The sequence below is a fragment of the Akebia trifoliata genome, chromosome 11 (assembly GCF_017979445.1).
Source record: "Akebia trifoliata isolate Shusen 1 chromosome 11, ASM1797944v1, whole genome shotgun sequence".
Lineage (NCBI taxonomy): Eukaryota > Viridiplantae > Streptophyta > Magnoliopsida > Ranunculales > Lardizabalaceae > Akebia > Akebia trifoliata.
Genome location: NC_141385.1, coordinates 35,939,769 through 35,958,014, shown reverse-complemented (window position 1 = coordinate 35,958,014; position 18,246 = coordinate 35,939,769). Strand labels below are relative to the sequence as shown.

Below are 18,246 nucleotides of genomic sequence, written 5' to 3'. Positions count from 1 at the left end.
CAGAAAACTCCCTATAGTTGCTGCTGCAGGCTTGGACAGACCTCCAGGTGAGTTTCCCTTGTTGTCGCAAGTCACCATTGCTGTCGCAGGTTAGGAATAATCCTAAGTAGCCTATTGAAAGGCAAAAAACCCTATCGTAGGGTATGAACACAGCGCAGAAACTCACAGCATGTGATCAAAGATATAGTCCTTGTCGCAACATGCGATTAGGAGATCATGGATCAGGAAAAAAAAAAAAAAAGACCTTTGAAGGGGAGACTTTCTAACGAGGCTGTACCTAAATTATTAGGTCTTAAGATCCAAGGATGTTGAGAAGGGAAAAAGAGGAGAAGAGGGTAATGAGAAGAGGAGAGGCTTCAAGTCCAAGGAAATCAAAGGGGAAACCCCTAGGAGGGGGGGACGATGGATTCTTAAGGCTCTGATACCAAGAAGAATTATAGAAAATAAATTGTCAAGTCTCTAATTAGAGCTTGACATATATTTATAATAATAAAAGAGTGAATGGACATAAATGCCCTTACATAGAAATAATAGAATTAACTACCAAATAGACTACTATTTTCGAATAGCAAGTAGATTTCAACTAAACCAATCTCCATCTCTGAGAGGGGGCTATTGCGGGATATAAAATTTACCTTTAATCTATGTTAAACATGTAGCAATGTTGAATATTTTGTTGGTCTAATGCAAATCCTAAGGTTAGTTTGATGTGTATTTCGAGGCCAAGAGGGAGTTACAATTGTTGAGTGTTATGTTATCCACCTCTGTTGTCAGGTGTCACGTGCTCACGTATTGTGCCCCAATTGATCCTATGACCCTCTTATATTCATAGTTGCGCCTTCCCTACAAGATCAGTCTTTTGGGGTAAATGGTTGTCAGCATGGAATCAGAGCACTAGGTTCGTATAGGTCACAGATTCAAGTTTCCTCGAAGGATTTTCCACCCTTATGGGTGAGAAGGAGTGTAGAGTATTGTGTTATCCACCTCAGATGTCGGATGTCACATGCTCACGTATCGTCCCCAGTTGGATCCGTGACCCTCTTATTTTCATAGTTGCGCTTTCCCCATCAGAAGGTCTTTGGGAGTAAATGGTTGTCAACAACAACTGCCCTCTATCAAGTGGGAGTTACAACTCCCCTCTATCAAGTGGGAGTTACATATCCCCTCAATCAAAGGGAGTTATAGAGTCTCTTCAAGGGGCTATAAAAAAATATTCTTACATGGATAAAGGGACAAACGAACTAAGGAGAAAAAGGCCGAAGGGCTATGTATTTTAAAGCAAAAGTCTCGTACTATCTCTGAGAACAATTGAGTCGACTCTTTGGAGCTTGGGGTCATAGATTTACTATACATAGTCAACTCTTTGTTTTTAATGATTTATGTTGTTTATTGCATATATGATAAAATTTCCCCTTGAAGAAGTGAAAGGATAGAAAATAATTACGCTTCATGTTACTCATAAGTAGCAAATACGGTATTCCACTTCCACCCTTTTCCTCTTTATCTTTAGTCCTTCAACATTCCCCCTCAAACTAGAGCATAGATGTTACACATGCCCAACTTGTTTTGAGTATTCTAGTCACTGATGCTAACTTGTCTCTATTCTTTGTGTTCTTTCCATGTTGGAAATCCCACCATTGCATTCTTTGGCATCTAAGGTACTTATCTAGTAGGCAAGAGCCTCTTTTTTATCATCAAATTCCTAAATATTTCCTTGTTCCATACCTTAAGTTTTTCCCTAAAGTTTATTCATGTTTCCACCATTGACTCTCCATCTTTTTTATATTCATTTAGTTATGTGTCTTTTAAAATCAGAAGGTGAGAATAACTAATACTTTGTGTTTGTGTACAAATCCCATAGGTAATTAAACCATTTTATTTCATCTCTTCCATATTCTCTGCTGCTTTTTTGCTGATTTAAAGCAATAGTTAACTTTTATTGACACGTTCCAGGAAAAGTACCACACTAGCACGTAAGAGTGGTAAACAGCTGCAACAAAATCTGCCATACACCATCCATGCATTGTCTCGCAAAAGGATGACTGGAGGGATGAATGGAGGAGTTATAAGTGATGCTACACTTAAATCCTTGGATTATAAAAGGGATTTCCTCTTCCCATTTTCTCTTTTGTTGCACAACACAAGGCCAATTGGCATTAAGGTAATCCGAGGGTATTACATGTTGTTTTTATATAATAAGCTGAGGAAGAAGATTTTAGCTGTTATTATTTAATATATACAAATTTACATGTTTCAGGATACCATTGCAGCTCCTGATATCTGGCATGCTTTTGGGAGATCTTGCGATCACCCTCCTTACATTGCTTGAGTTCTACTGGATTTCACTCGGAGCTTTTCTTGCTTTCTTGCTAATTCTTCCTCTATCCTTACTTTCTCCATTCCCTGCTGGTTTAAATGCTCTTTTCAGTAAAGGTCCTAGAAGAGCTTCACTTGCTCGTGTTTATGCATTGTGGAATGCTACATCTCTTTCAAATATTGTAAGTTATTTCTAAAGTTGGTTGTGTTGTTATTCTTAGACTGCAGAATATAGCAGGAATTCCAATGAGAAAGTTTTAGGGTAAATTACTATTAAGTGGGCTGAATATGACGAAATTCCGATTCCGGCTCACTGTTCATTTTAATTACCAAAACATGAAGAGTGAAATCGTAGGTTTTCCAAAGTGACGATCTCGCTGATATAAAGTAGCAAGATCGCTGATATTTTTTTTGGAAGTGACAATATCGCTGGTTTGTAATGTGATGATCTCACTAATAAGAAGCCAACCTGCAAGATTCACTTTTATAACCAGCGAGATTGTCACTCTGAAAAATCTGCGAGCTCACTCTTCATGTTTTGGGAAATAAAATGAACAGTGCGCTGGAATTGATCACGTTTTGGGAAATTTCTCAAAGTTTTATGCATGTGATTTTTATAAAATAAAACTTTTATTTGATTCAAATACATGTATACTTTATAAATGTATTTTCCTATTTTTTGATGTGTTAAATATAGGCAGTGTTTTGATTCTTTCCTGTAATTGGAAAAAATTACAGAATTATAAGAAAACATAATGCTAACAGGATGCACATAGTAACCGGCTATGCAGAGTGATACCAATGTCTTAGAATTGAATCAGATCATAAAATCGAAAGGTGAAGGATTAAAATCTAGATGGAATTCTACGTTAGATTGTAAGATTCATAAGTATTTTTCTTATGGGTCACCCGCAAATATTTCTGAAACTCCAAGTTTAGCTATGAGATGTTATTATGTGATATTTTGATTGGCATATCAATTCCTCTTATGGATGTCTCTCCCGATTTTCCATCTTGGGACTTGTGGGGCACAAAGGTTCTCTACAAATTGGTTTTCTTTGTGGTGTGTGTTTACCCTGATAATTAACTATCTATCATCTGATTGACATAGTATAACAACCATTGAATTACGTAAAGTTTCATGGTAAATCTACCAATCATTTGTTACTATATTCTCTCTTGCTCGAGATATCCAGAGTTTCTGCCTTTCCACATCTGAAGTGTGTTGGACATTTCCTTTATCATTCTTTGATTTTTTTTTTTTTTTTTTTAATGGAATGGTCAATCTAGGCTTTTTTGTTTTTAGGGGTCATATAATTTGAAGGCTTTTAAAACTAGTTAAAGCATTTACCTGTCCCAGCATGGTTTGAATTTCCGTACCATCTCAGAATATTTAAGCAGAGGGAACGAAACATTGACCCTGAATATTGAATATTTCGGTTTTTGTCGGAAATTTTTGGTCAAGGCAGTCTCAAATTTTCTCATGGTCAAAACATTGGCTCAAGACGAGATTTTAAACCTTATGTCCTGCTGGTATGGCTATACTGAAGATGAAAATGGGCAAAAGACCTATATCACTAGAAATTTGTGAATATCATATTAGACAATTGGTTGGAGGATGGGTCTTTTAGTTTGCCTTACCAACAAAGATTGGTGTATGTTGGACTATTTGTATACTAGGATAATCTTCTCTACTCTTCTCTTCTTACGTTTCTTTAGAGGGATGCCTTATTCCTTGCTTTGTGGATCTCTTTAATCAATAATCAATTAGTAAAAATGAAAAACCAGTGATCTAATCATATAGAAAACAAGTAACTCACATCGTTGTTCTGGAACTATAGGTTAAACGAGCTTTAGGATTTGAGACCCTAGGTAAGATCAATTCATGATAATGGTATCATTTAAAGTAATTAAAATGGTGTTGATCGATATTTTACTACTTAAATACTATTAATTTTTGTCATTAATTACATTATAGTACAGATTTGAGGGTTATTGTCTCAAATATTTAACTCGGTTTATACGTTACTATTCAGCCCTTGGGCTAGAACATCACTACAAAATTTTATTGTGGTCTCTCAAAGCATATGGATGGTGATACAGGACTTTCAACTTCCGCATCGATATTATTTCAAACATTTATCAATGGTTATATTTCTTGTTTCGTAATATCATTGTTGGCATCTTGCAGGCTGTGGCTTTCATTTGTGGATTTTTGCATTATGGATTTACTTCTCCTAACTTACCAGAAAAGGCCAATACATGGAACCTCAGAAGGTACAATATTTGACATTTGTACAGTTTCATTTTGATAGAAATTGAAAATATAAAAAAAAAAAAAATTTGTCTGCAGAACACACACTTAGGATGACCATCTAATAAGGTTTTTTTTTTAATATAAATTCAAATTTCATTAGAACGGGACGAGAAGTCCCAAAAATTCAAAGCTTAAAAAAGAAGGAAAACAACAAAAACCAAATGAAATCCAGCTAATCTCCCTAATTACAAACTATATCCCAACGAGCAACAAAATCCTCAGAAAATGTCCTTGAACACTTGTGATGCCTTTCCCCAATAGAAAAGTAACCCCAACACATTAATCTTGAGTTCCTCAAGCGATGACTCCTTTCCTTCAAAAGTCCTCTTATTCATTTCCTTCCATAGGCCCCAACAAACAGCAAAAGGCAATAGGCTCCACAAGATCCACTTTGATTGGCGAAACAGAAACCCTCAAAATAGCCACAGATTAAACAGCTTCTGGGTTGTATGAGGTAGACATCCTTCCTAACCGAAAAGGCTAAGGTAATGAGCCCACAATCAATTCACTATTTCACAATGCAAAAGGATGTGGTCAGCCGTTTCTAGATCTTCCATACACAAGACGCAACAATTTGGTGTTTGGAAACCTCTTCTAATGAGTTGATCCATAGTGGTTAACCTACCCAAGGATGCTTGCCATTCAAAAGACTGAAATTTTGTAGGGAACCTTTGTACCCCAAATCACAGAAGCGGGGAATATGGAAGTCGAAATTGGTAATTCAGCCATATACATAGATTGCACGGTGAAGCCCCTTTCTCTAGTACCATCCCATAATCTACGATCTTCTTGTTCGCTAAGTGTAATTCCCACATCAACTAGCTCCAATAGACGCTCCACACTTCTCATTTCCCAATCGTGGAAGTCCCTCCTAAAACCAAAGTCCCATGCTCTCTCCAAATCGTCCCCTACTAGGAATGAGTCAATGGTCAACCCCGTTTTGCTCGACACCAAATATAGATCTGGAAAAACTTCTTGCAAAGGTAATCTCCACACCACCTATTTTTTCAAAAGCGAATTCTATTACCCTTCCCCACCTTAAACCTCACCTTCTTACGGAAAGAAGGTAAGTTTCGTAAGATGCTCTTCCAAACCCCACACCCATATACTCTATTAGCTTCTTTTGACTCACATTCCAACTCCTTCAACCCAAATTTGTCCACCACGATTTCCTTCCACAAACTACTTTCCTCGTCACTGAATCTCCACAAACACTTAGACAAAAGAGAAGAATTCATCACCTCAATGTTTCTGATTCCCAAACCCCCTTTAGCTTTCGGTAGGCACAACTTCCTCCAACTCACCATATGATATTTTCTTTTGTCCTCTTTTTCATGCCAAAAGAAATCCCTACAAATCTTATTCAATTTAACCTCAACACTGCAAGGAATAGAGAATAGAGACCCATCTAATAAGGTAGTACACTTGTTCCATTGCTATGTTACATGGATTCCTTGCAAGCAACTGAAGTTATATATAATTTTTAAACCTATATCTATTTTTTTTAATTATATTTAATTTAGGAGGCTAGTTACCCTTGAACATTGATTAAGGAGGTTAATCCCCTCCTCTCCAAGTGATCCAACTTTTTTCTATTTAGTCTCCAAGTGATCAACTTTTTTCTATCTAGTCTTCAGATCTTCTTTAATTTTATTTTTCGGATACAACCCTGTCTGAAACTGATCTGATCTTTATGAAAGAACAAGAAGATGAAACTGTCTGAGTCACTAATTTTGAAATTGAGCTCATATTGAAGAACCTATTCCTATGGCCATTCTCTCTCTCTCTCTCTCTCTCTCTCTCTCTCTCTCTCTCTCTCTCTCTCTCTCTCTCACATCCATTTTTTAGGTGGATGTCTTATGCTTGTGGATTTGTGTGTAGGGATGATGAGAAATGGTGGATTTTACCTGTTGTTCTTCTTTTAGTAAAGGCCATACAAGCTCGCTTCGTCGACTGGCACATAGCAAATCTAGAGATTCAAGACCTTACTCTATTCAGCCAAAATCCTAAAACTTTCTGGGCTAACCATGAGACCGATTCTTAGTGACAAAAGAAAAGAATCAGAAGACTTCCAAATGAAGAATTATACGCATGGCTACTCGTCAGAAGGGAATGAAAGATTACTTGCTACCTCACTGTAAATATGTTTAAATTTGTAAAAAAATATTTATTTGTGTGGATTCTTCTTCTTGTTCAGTTTGTAACAGCAGCAGCAGCACGTCACAAAACAGAGAGGAAATTTATGTAGAGAAGATAGGTAGAGGAAAAGGAGGGGCTTCAATTGCTTTAGAGATACATTTTGATTGAGAAATTTACAATTGAATATGTAATCATGTTTATCGTCTTCTACAAGAGATCTTTAGCTTACCAATGGATCCAATTATAAGGCTAATCCCACTTTTAACATTTTGTGCTACAAAACTTTGCAATGTTTTGCAGGAATGTTTCGAGGGAAAACATGCAGTAAAATGGACGGCATTTTGCACCCGCAAAAATTTGTACTACTTTCCAAAGAGTCAACCAAGGACTGAATGGTTAAATTTTTTTTGCTTTTGAGCAGCTTTTAGAAGGGCATAACAAGCAGGGCTTAGGGTGACTGGATGAGCAAATGATCAGTATCAACTCATAGCTATTCTATCAATCTTACAACAGTTCTTGATTGATATCATCACTTTTTAGTAATAAATATTAAAAGTATTTTCTTGTACTAGAAAGGTTTGTGAGGCAATTTTCAATTTCATTACTAAAGAATCTAAGATTAAATTTATTTATTTTTTTCTTACAGATGGACGGAACATAATTCTTAAACAGATGATTGGGTGAGGTTAGGTTTGAGAGCAAAAGTAACATCCCCAGCGAAAAGATCAGATCCTAAGGTCCATTTTTGCATTTCGCACGTCTTGCTTTTGATGTCTTTCAAGAGGGGCAAAATTGGAAATTAATGGATCCAATTCATATGAAGATATTATTTCTGACCATAAATATACCATATATGCAAATTAGGGGTGTCCATGGGTCGGTTCAGTTCAACATATACCTATAATCAGAACCTAAATAAAACCTCGTTTCGGGTATGAGACTATTGGAACAAGAATTGAAAGTACAAATACCCGATACCCATAACCAATAAAGATTAAAGACTTTTTTTAATGGAAAAAAAGAAAATATACCTTGCAATTCCTCAATTTGAGAATTTGATACCACCATTGAATTCTTCAAGCAGATAGAACTTTTGAGAAGAAAATTATGGCATGAAGTATTTGTTTGTAGTTAAAATTAAAAAAATTTAAAAAAATATTAAAAGAAGGTAGATTACTATATTCTCTTAATATTTTAATTTTACTTGAAGTACATTTATTTCAAGATGCCTCTTGGTTAATATATAATTAGATTACTAATTTTATTATAAATAAATATATTTTTATCACTTGGAAACAGACCCAAAAATGATCGGGAACCCATGAACAATGCAGTGGGTAACACTAATGCTAAAATACCATACGGGCTCGACCAATGGCATGGATTGGTATCATTAACTAATGGCCTATATAAACTATAAAAGGGGGAACATTCCCAAGCAAAACTTACGCCCACCTATGACAGGATTTCTTTTCTTGGTTTCTCTGACTCCATCCGACAAGTCAAATTGTTGTCTCGATGTTCTTCTTATCCTCTGCCCTCCATCTTCCTTTTTTGCAACAGAAATCAAGCAGCCATTTTACTTGCCATCCCACGCCATCCACATTATCTCATGAACAGGAACCTTCTTGGCAGCTTATTTGTTTGACGACTCCAAATGAGAGGTGAAACACATGGGAGCAAAGATGAACCCAGCTTATTGTTGGCACCAAAGACATTGGATAGAGTGATTTGCAATGCTCCCAAAAGAATCCCCCTGGGGACTTACGCCCAAACAATATAATCTTCACCTGAACTCAAGCTACACCCTTGCCACCAGTGAGAGGAGGTAGTACAACCAAAATTAACATCCGCTGCTCGATGGCACAAGCAACAAGGTGGGTGCCTCAGTTTCTACTGCACATGAATTGGCAACCCTCTAATACGCCACAATCTCTGATTTGGAAGACCAAACCCAGGGCTCTCTCACTACACTAGAGCTAGTAGCATCACTTTTTGGAGTGCAATCAGTCCAAGAACACTCTGCAGTCAAACCTTAACATACCTTGAACACTCTGCAGCCAACCCTCCCCCTGGTTTCTGTATATATTTGATAAGTTAAAAATTTATTGTTAAAGAAAAAAAAAAAAAAGGGTCGAGATACTGCCCAAGGAACGATAAAACTAATAAAAAAAGTACAAAAAGGGACGCCCCCTTTAGTCTGCCTCCAAATTACATGACCCACCTTACAACAAAATCCTCATAAACAAATCCCCTTAAATTCTTTAAAAATCTTTCCCAAAAAAAACAAAATAACCACCGCAGAATTTGATAAAACGAGGATCTGCAACTGGAGCTCATTCCCCTCAAAAGTGTGTCTGTTTTTTCACCTTTCATAATACCCAACAAAATGGCAAATGGAAGAAGGCTCCACAAAATACGCTTGGAAGCTCTGAAAGGAACACCCCAATACAACCAAGACTTAAAAAGATCCCTGACTGACCTTGGAATGCAACTGACCAGGCCAAAAAGACCAAGGAAATATGACCACACCAGGTTTCAATATTTTCAATATTGAAAATTGAAAATGGTTATTCTGCCCCTAATTTCCCTATATAATATATCATATAGTCATATACGACTGTAAACCGTTAGAATGCCGTTGTTGTAGCTCAACTAAAATCAAGAGGAGAGAGGTTGAATGTCAAAGCGGTAGTCAATTATGAGAATTTGAGAAGCCATCTTAATTGCCATAACCAAGAGTAAGTGATTCCTAATGCACAATATACTGAGACAAACATAAGAGGCAGAAAAGGAAGCTTATCACCGAGAAGGTAAGGTTGTAAAAACTGACCCCAAATCTCAAGAACTAAAAGACCCAATAGATAACACATCCCAATCCATCCAACAATCATCCCACTTTCCTTGGTACCAACAGCAGTTTTGCCTCCAGAACCCTTTAAGTCCTCTCCTTTATGTGTTGGTGCCACTGTTACTGATGATGAAATTTTGCTGAATTGTGAGGTAAAACCAGACCACATGAGAAGGGAGTGAAGAAGTAGCAGCAACACTTTTATTGGATACTCTTTTGCTTCAAATAGAAGAGGGAACATTGAATAGCAAGACACTGCATCACAAAAAGTAAAGGAAAGAAATACAACTTAATCTATCAAGAGCAAACAATCACTCCAACATGGTATAAACAACAGTGTTCATTAAAAACAGGTTTACAGATAAATATATATACCCCACATGTATTTCATACAGGCACGCATGAAACACAATTGATTTTTTTTTTGTTTTTTTTCTTTAGGTAAAAACAATCAAAAAATTATGAATTTGCCTAAAGCAACCCAGCACAATTTTAAAGAATCAAAACTGGTTGGGAAAAAGGTTTACCTATCGACAGCACAAAATAGTGCCTCGCATCCTCCAAGCTGTTAATCGCAATAATCGAGAGAGGGGATCACAAAGTGAAGGGATGCTTTCTCGTGTACATGCCATCCAAAGAGAAAACCACAGGTGTAAGCATAAGCCACCCATCTCGTGATTGAACCTGGCCGAGGCTCTCTCCACACCTTAATGAGACATGGAGATATTGCAAGTAGGACCAACACAAAGGTTACCAATGGAGTGACCTGCCATTCCATTTATAATTCAAATATGCAAGATTAGCTCTTGAGGATGACATTTTTGGTATTGAGGTTAGAAAATATCTGATTTTTTTATTGGCTAGAAAATATCTAATTAACCTAAAGTCCATCACAATCAATGAATCCTGCCCTGAACAGGTTACCCACCAATTCATCTATTAGAGAAACTCCAACCCACGTCTCTAAACTTTTCCTCCAAATTGGCATCCTCTCCAAATTTAGATAATATGCTCACCCCCAAACCAATTAGAACTCCCACCAGCCTCTTCTCTAAAACCCTATTCATTCTCTAAAACACTATTTTCACTTGTAAAAGTTGAAAAGTGGAGGAGACAAAAATGGTATCTAAAACATGTTCTATGAAAAGAGGAGGCTAAAAATGGTATTTATAGAAAAAGGGGGACAAAAAAGGTGAATAGTGATTTAAAGAGGTCCTCTAAAATTTCTCAAGATCTCTATATTTGGAGAAGTGAACAGTGATTTAAGAGGGTTTCTCTATTTAGAGTTTTAGAGAGCGGTTGGAGTTGCTCTGAGAATATTCAATAGATGGTACACTTTTTGGAAAGAGAGAACCCAAAATAAGACCTATCCATACTTCAAAGTTCAAACCTCATGATAGATGTTCTGGATCTAGGATGATTAAATATCCTGCCGTCAGTTTGATTTTTGTAAATTGAACAGCTGGATTGGTGATTTGGTGTCAACATGTCCAATGTGGCAATGACTTTTTTTCATCAATTGATACATCATTCATTGAGGACAAAGGTCAATCATGTATGTTCTCATGTAAGTAACAATATAGGATCAAGATTACCTGAGGGAGCACGGAAAAAGGAGACGAGTCCCCCACTAACCCACCAGTGAATGAAGCCGCCGGTGCCTTGATGTTGAACCCCAGTTTACCAAGCAAGAAAGCGAGCCCTTTATCAAAAATTATATAAAATACCCAAAAATTGGGAGCCCAATATGCATGGCAAAGTCCTCTACCGAAAGGAAACATGCGTCGTAACACCTGTTGTATCTGCAAAAATAGCTTTACATGATCAGGCATGATAAAAAATGACCGAAGATGGATAGTAGAGCACATCAAATATGAATGCAAAATATTTAATTTTCAATTATCAAATTCGTATCAATGACAAGAAAATTACTCAAAAAATAAAGAACTCCTAACTCGCATGAGTATAAACTGTAAAAGAGACAAATATACATATTCAACAATATCATCAAGAAGAAAATTATTAGAAAATCGCAAGAGAGACCAAGGAAGCAAAATAGAATACCTGCCCATAATACAAAAAAGGCCCAAACGCCGTGAAAAAAACCACCCCAACCGCCGCTCCCATCATCAAAAACCTCCCAAAACCCCTAAAAAATCCTCCTTTACAGTAATGCCGCAACAAATACACAAAATACACAGGAGCCGCCACTGCAAACAAATGCTTGAAACACAACAACATTGCAAAAACAAAACCTCCCATCAAATCCTTCCCTTCCTCCAAAAACGAAAGTGAGATCAATAAAAACCCTAGAAGAAACCCATTGTACTGAAAATGCATGTGATCCACAATAATAAGTGCTGGAGACCACAAGATCAAAACCCAAATCATTCTACGCTTCAAAACCCCTAGATTTCTACTCAACCTATAAACTCCGTAGAAGAGACAGAAATCAGAGACGAAAACACTGAATCTTTGAAAGTAAATCACAGAATCGGCACTGTAATTCAAACCCTGTTGAAGATCTACAATTTTGGGATCGATGAGGCGGGCAAAGATGGAGAGAAATCGTTCGAAGTAAGCGAAGAGAGGAGGGTAATCGAGTGTCCATGGACTGGTCTCGTCGAAGTACCATAGAGAGAGAGGACGAGAGGAGGTGAGAGCGAGCCAATGACGATGGACTTCGAAGTCTGTGCTTCGGTAGGAGGGGATGAGGAGGACTTTGATGCAGGTAGCGATGCCAGCGAACCAGGCGAATTCTTTGGCTGTTAAAGAATTAGGGTTAGGGTTTTTTATCTTTGTTTTGTTGTTTTCTTCTTCCATGGAGGAGAGATGAAAGAAGCTCTGCTGCGGTCGACTGCGTACACAATGATGGTTGAACATGGGACACGAATGGGTTCGGATCTGAGTCGGGTCAATGTAGATCAAAGTCCGCATTTGTTTATGATGTGGATCAACATAGTGATTCACCCGACCCGTTAATAATGTGAGTCCGTACCCTTGTTAGTGAAAGGAACTACTCTATTGTCATACCAACTTTTACTAACAGCACTCCAAGATTTGTGTTAATTCTATTGTGATTTCTTTTGACTTGGGATGTTAGCGAAAGTTGGTTTGGTAATATATAAGCTCTCTCCCTGTAAATGGATTACCACATTGGCAATCAAACACCAGACCTCTAGATTTTCTGAAAAATGTTATATCCAAAATTATATAAATATCAAAAAATGATTTAAGACTTTGAAAATGGACGGCTACAAAACTTCCACGAACTCTCAAATTTAAAATTCAATGATAAAAAATAATATTTTTTGAAAAAATTAGGGAAAATTATAATAATAAAAAATCAAATTTAATAAATATTAATAAAATAAATAAATATTTAAAAATTATATCTAGGAACCAAAATCACTACTCAAAGTGGTAGATTTTCACAATTACAACATTGCCTATGAAAAACGCTATTGGAAGTGGCATTTTTTCATTTCCATTTTTTTCCATTGAGCGCTTTTATAATTGTTGAGGTTCTCTATATATGCACAGCTCTCACCATATTTCTTTCACAATTCTCTCATTATTTTCATGCTATTAATCTCTCATTATTTTCACAATTCTCACCATAATTGTTAATTTCTCTCATAATTTTCTCATTATTCTCTCACCATATATTTCATAATTCAATTGAATTGAAGATGTCTTCAAGAAATTTGTCAATATTAAGGTTACGTTGAAAGTATCACATATATCGGTGGAAATAAGCAATTTTTTTTGACTTTGTCATAGATTATATATTCGGAGTACAAGCCCTCATTCTCTCGATTTGTAATATTCGATTGATTAGTTATCAAACTATATAATCAAAAAAATTAATTGATATTTTTTACTAAAGAATTTAGGAATATATATTAAATAGCAACCAAAGTTCTCAAAGTATAATTATTTTTGTGATACAACATGAAAATATTGAAACGTATCCATCTAAATATTCTTAAGGTGGACCTAGCTCATCAAATCAATGTCTAAATATCAATATCAATCATAATATTGTGTATGCTTCAACCGAACATTATGTTGTACCACAAAATGATTCTGATAGTAATGTAGGTGCATTTATAATAAAAATTTAAATTTGTCGTCCAACGATAATGAAAATATATCCGATATTTATGTTGATAAAACTTTCAAAAACGTAATTGAATTAAGAGAAAAATAATTTCTTTGGCTATTATAAATAATTTTTCAATAAAATATACTATTAGTAATAGTAAAAAAAAGTTATAATTAAATGTGATGTTTCAAACTATAGGTAACGTGTATATGCTAAAAAATCTGTAAATAATGATTTATTTATCATACATTGTTTTAACACAACCCATACATGTATGAGTAGAATGGACTCACGACTTCATCCTCAAGTCATAGTAACTGAATAAAAAATAAAGTTTTAACTCACGGAATAATCAATTTTATTATCTCAAATCTATAGTTCTTGATATGAGATATTAATATAATGTATCTATCACATATATAAAAGTTTGGAAAACAAGAGAAAAAGTCAATCATGAAATATATGGCTGTGAAGTTGAAACATATAAAAATATTGAATATTCTTACCAAATCATTTTAGAAAAAAAAATCAGAAAACTTTTATTTTTTTAAAATTATTTAAATAATCATTTTCAACGTTTTTTTTTTTTTTTTTTAACATGTATAGATAATTTTAAAAATTAATGTTTAACTATTGTAGGATTAGATGATACATTTTTAAAGGATAAATATCAAGGCATGATGCTTGTTGTAGTTACTCACCACTTAAATTATGATATTCTTCTACTTTCATATTCAATAGTTAAATAAGAAAATAAAAATACTTAAAATGATTTTTAAATTATTTTGAAATGTTACTTACACCTTATGATTTTATCAAAATTCATTTATTTTAGATAAACAAAAAAGACTATCAATTGTAGTTAATAAATATTTTCCTTCATCATATCATTTTTTTAATATTCAACATTTTTAAGTAAATTTAAAAAGAATTTATAAATAAGATTTAGTTTATAATTTTTTAGAAAAGATGGCTAAAGCTTAAATTGAAATTGATTGCAAAACAAAACTATAACTACTATTGACCCTCCCTCTTGAGAAGTCATTGTGGAGAAAGTCAAGGTTAAAATTGGGCATTGGAATTGCAGAAAGGGGTTCGAACAAAAATGGTTCCTTTATATGTATATTGAATGTGAGGGATGGAAGGGGATCACCAACTTTGTTTGTTCCAAGAGGAAAGAGAGATCTTGGATGGAAAAGTCTTGCAAAAAAACTTTTCACCTAGTAAAGTAGTATTTTCAATGGTGGAACAAAAGGTATTCGAACTAAAGGAAATTTGGGTTCAACGTAAAAGAAGGCTTGAGATTAAGGAGAAGGGAAGAAGAATGGAATCAACATTTCAGATGTTGGAGGAGGAAACATTATGGGTATTTAAACAACTCGACTTAGTGAAAACTTCATCAAAAAACTTCAAGGTGAAGTATTCAAAGCACAAAAGAATATTTATAATCCAAGGAGAGCAAAATCTGTATGGTAGATTCCTGAAGCTTCAACAATTTTTGAAAAGACTCCGTTCACGTGGGATTGTGTTCCCAACAGGTTTAGGAGGAAAAAGGTGGGGGGAAGTTAGCCTCGCGATTAAAACACAGTTAAGTCCAGATGAGAAGATGAAGGCAACGTCGTAAGAGGGTGGGCTAATCAATCCGTGGGTGAAAGAATTAAATAAAACATACGCTTCTAAGATAGAGATTCCTACTTCGTCAATAGAGGAGATGAGTCATAATCGCAAGGTGAAGCAAGCTCACAATAATGGTACAGTGTTCGCAAATGGAGATGGGCTTTTATTTGTAGTTCAAGCTCAGTGGAGGCAGATAAGGAAGATTTTGTCTGTAATGAAGCTTGGTCATTCTCAATCGTCAAAAATTAAAATGTTAGCTTGGGAACCACTTACCCGGATTTTGATGCTAGGTAACATAATAGAATTTCTAAAGGTGAACTTGAGAAGAACATTTTCGATGGGTAACGTGTTCTTCAGTTTACGACCATGGTTTGCGGATTACAACACTATAAAACCAACATGGAACAAAAGGGGAACGTGGGTGTGCATCAACGGTTTACCATTCCATTTATGGATTAACTTCGCTTTCCAAAAAATTGGTGCTCAGTTGGGCAGACTCCTAGAGGTGGACCCGAAGACCCTATGTTGTGCAAGTCTAGACAGCGCTAAGCTTAAGGTCGGATACTCTCCAGGGAAAATGCCCCGGGGACTGTATCTTTAGGTTGATGGTTTTCATTATAAGTTAGCGATGGAAGTGGCAGGAATAGAATTTCAGAGGCAAGAGTCTATAGAGGAGACGAAAAAAGGGTAGACGTTGGGATTCAAATCTCAACGGAGATAAGAACCCAGGTAGCTGACGAGGTTGTTCAACCAGATGAAGAAGCGAGACGATTGGAGAAGAAGATACTTGGTATTAGCAACTTGACTCGGGTAGAATCCAATCTCGATGGAGAGTGCGTGCGAGACATTCAGAAATTCAAATTTCATCATTGTTTATGGACACCTGTTAATCGTAATAATGTGATGAAGCCACGTCGACGGAGTGTGAAGCACACTCGTATAACACATTTATTAAGGCAGCAAGAAACCTATATTATACTAGGTGGTTGCATAAAAACGGGATGGTAGAAGCTGGTAAACCCGAGGAGAATGGGCTAGGGCCTAGGTGCTTAGAGGCCCAAGGTGGAAATGCTTGGCCCGTAGAAGCTAAAGCATGTTTTAATCTCATCAATGGGTTGTGCTACGATGGCCCAATGGGTAAGAAGAATGAATCGATGACGAGGAAGACCTGAATGGGAAAGAGATTAGTTTTGAAAGCCTTAGACCCAGGCCAATTGAAGAAGCCCATAGTTTAGTTAGGCTGGGTTAAGACTTGTTCTGACCCATTTGTCAAGAGGACTGGATTGATAACGGGGAGGGCCCATGGGTACTTAACTCGATTCGTTAAGGTTAATAGAAGAGCCACCAGGAAGGAGATTACGAAGGAAATACCGTCGCCTTCTTCAAACCCCTCGATTTTATAAGATAGAAACTCAGAAAAGGTGATGGACCAAGAAGTTTGGATGGGTTTTGAAGTCGACGACACTCCGACTCCCATGGGAAAGGTAAATGGGATCGCTGGGATAGAGCATGGAGTGTACAGGCAGAAGTTACTCTATGAAGAAGAACTGGGAGTGATGACACAGATGGAGAAATGTTTCAATTTAGTTCTTATAGATCTTCAATTAGAACAGTACAATGATACCACCAGTTAGAGGCTGGTCGATATGGCCGATGAAGACTTTGTGGACGAGTAACTCAAAGTTTGGTCGTAGCCTGAGAATATAGATTTAAATTATTATGACACAAAGGCTATGAATCCTTGTTCGTTTTTTTTGCAAACATCTAAGCAACGAAGTTACGGTCAGACAATCGACAAAGGTTTGGGATGTAAGGATATGGGACGAACTACTTCTTGTTTTAAAATCTCATATCCTTTGGTGGAGGCTCACTAGGCTGTAAAGACACCAAAAACTTCAAGGCAAAGAAAAGGTGGAGAAGAGAAGTCCAAACACCATCTAATCGCGATGACTAGAATCTAGGATAGACTTCGAGTTACTCTCTAAAGACACCCAGTTAGTTAGAGAGTTGCAGAAATCTCAAGCAATAAGATTGATGAGCATAGGAACATTGAAACCTTAATGGTGAAAGTCTTTACTGACCCATTCTCCATTCCTCAAGTTTTTTCTTGTCTGTTGGTGAGTATTCTCGCCAAATTGGCCATAATTGTTCTGCGTTAGCGTCATTGTTTCTACCTATGGATATCTTGATGTTTGGCATTCGTGTTGTTTTCTCTAAGTACAGGTCTTAGTCTTTCTCAGCTTACATTGTTTCCCTTCAATCCTTTGAGCTTGTTCGAGAGGAGGATGGCAGAAAGGAGAACAGAAAAGATGGCAGTCAGTTAGCTTTGGTATCATTACTCTCAAATCAGAAAACTTTAGGGGTGGAAATTGCTAATCGAACAAAGGTGTATAAGGATAGAAATTGGGCCGACAAAGACATGAGGGAGCCGACAATGGAAACTTATGAGGAAGGGATGATTAGGATATAGTTGGATATAGTAGAATGGTTGGTTAGTGAAACTCTGAATTTGGTAGAAAATTTTGGCTTAGTTCCAAAAATAGAGAATAGCGAGTCTTCCCTAATTTTGAGGGTGGTTGTTGGGGGACAAAACTATGCTGGAAGAGGAACTCAAACGCATTAATCATGCGTATGGAATTGAGGAGAAGAATGAGCACTTAGATCACAAGAATAAATAGGAAATCTGAAGTTATAAGGATGGTGAGAATAATGAGTTGGTGGTGGTAGCCCCTTTGGAGATGAAAAGGAACTTAAGTAGACTAATAGTGGATAAGTGTTGGTCAAGTTGGAAAAACGGTAGGTTGGTTAAATTTTGGCCTTTGCAAGGTAACCAATGTCACTCAAAATTTTATCTTGGAATGTCAAGGGGTTGGGTGATAAGAGAAAAATGGCAACAAT

The 18,246-nt window shown here is 36.3% G+C and overlaps 2 protein-coding genes across 2 annotated transcripts in view; one reads left to right on the top strand and one right to left on the bottom strand.

Moving 5' to 3' along the window:
- LOC147391413 (MraZ) overlaps nucleotides 1-7,013 on the top strand; it is an 80,034-nt gene extending 73,021 nt beyond the window's left edge. Inside the window, exons 20-23 of the mRNA XM_086458225.1 lie at nucleotides 1,954-2,172; nucleotides 2,258-2,498; nucleotides 4,508-4,593; nucleotides 6,515-7,013. Coding sequence (XP_086314351.1) covers nucleotides 1,954-2,172; nucleotides 2,258-2,498; nucleotides 4,508-4,593; nucleotides 6,515-6,677 — 709 coding nt within the window. The 3' untranslated portion in view covers nucleotides 6,678-7,013. The remainder of the gene's footprint in view (nucleotides 1-1,953; nucleotides 2,173-2,257; nucleotides 2,499-4,507; nucleotides 4,594-6,514) is intronic.
- Nucleotides 7,014-8,912: 1,899 nt separating this feature from the next.
- Nucleotides 8,913-12,479, bottom strand: LOC147391412 (ALG6, ALG8 glycosyltransferase family). The gene is given in 5 exon segments (XM_086458224.1): nucleotides 8,913-9,878; nucleotides 10,151-10,214; nucleotides 10,216-10,389; nucleotides 11,219-11,425; nucleotides 11,688-12,479. Coding segments are annotated over 5 exon segments (1,611 nt in total). The 5' UTR covers nucleotides 12,447-12,479; the 3' UTR covers nucleotides 8,913-9,471.
- Between the last annotated feature and the right edge of the window lie 5,767 nt (nucleotides 12,480-18,246).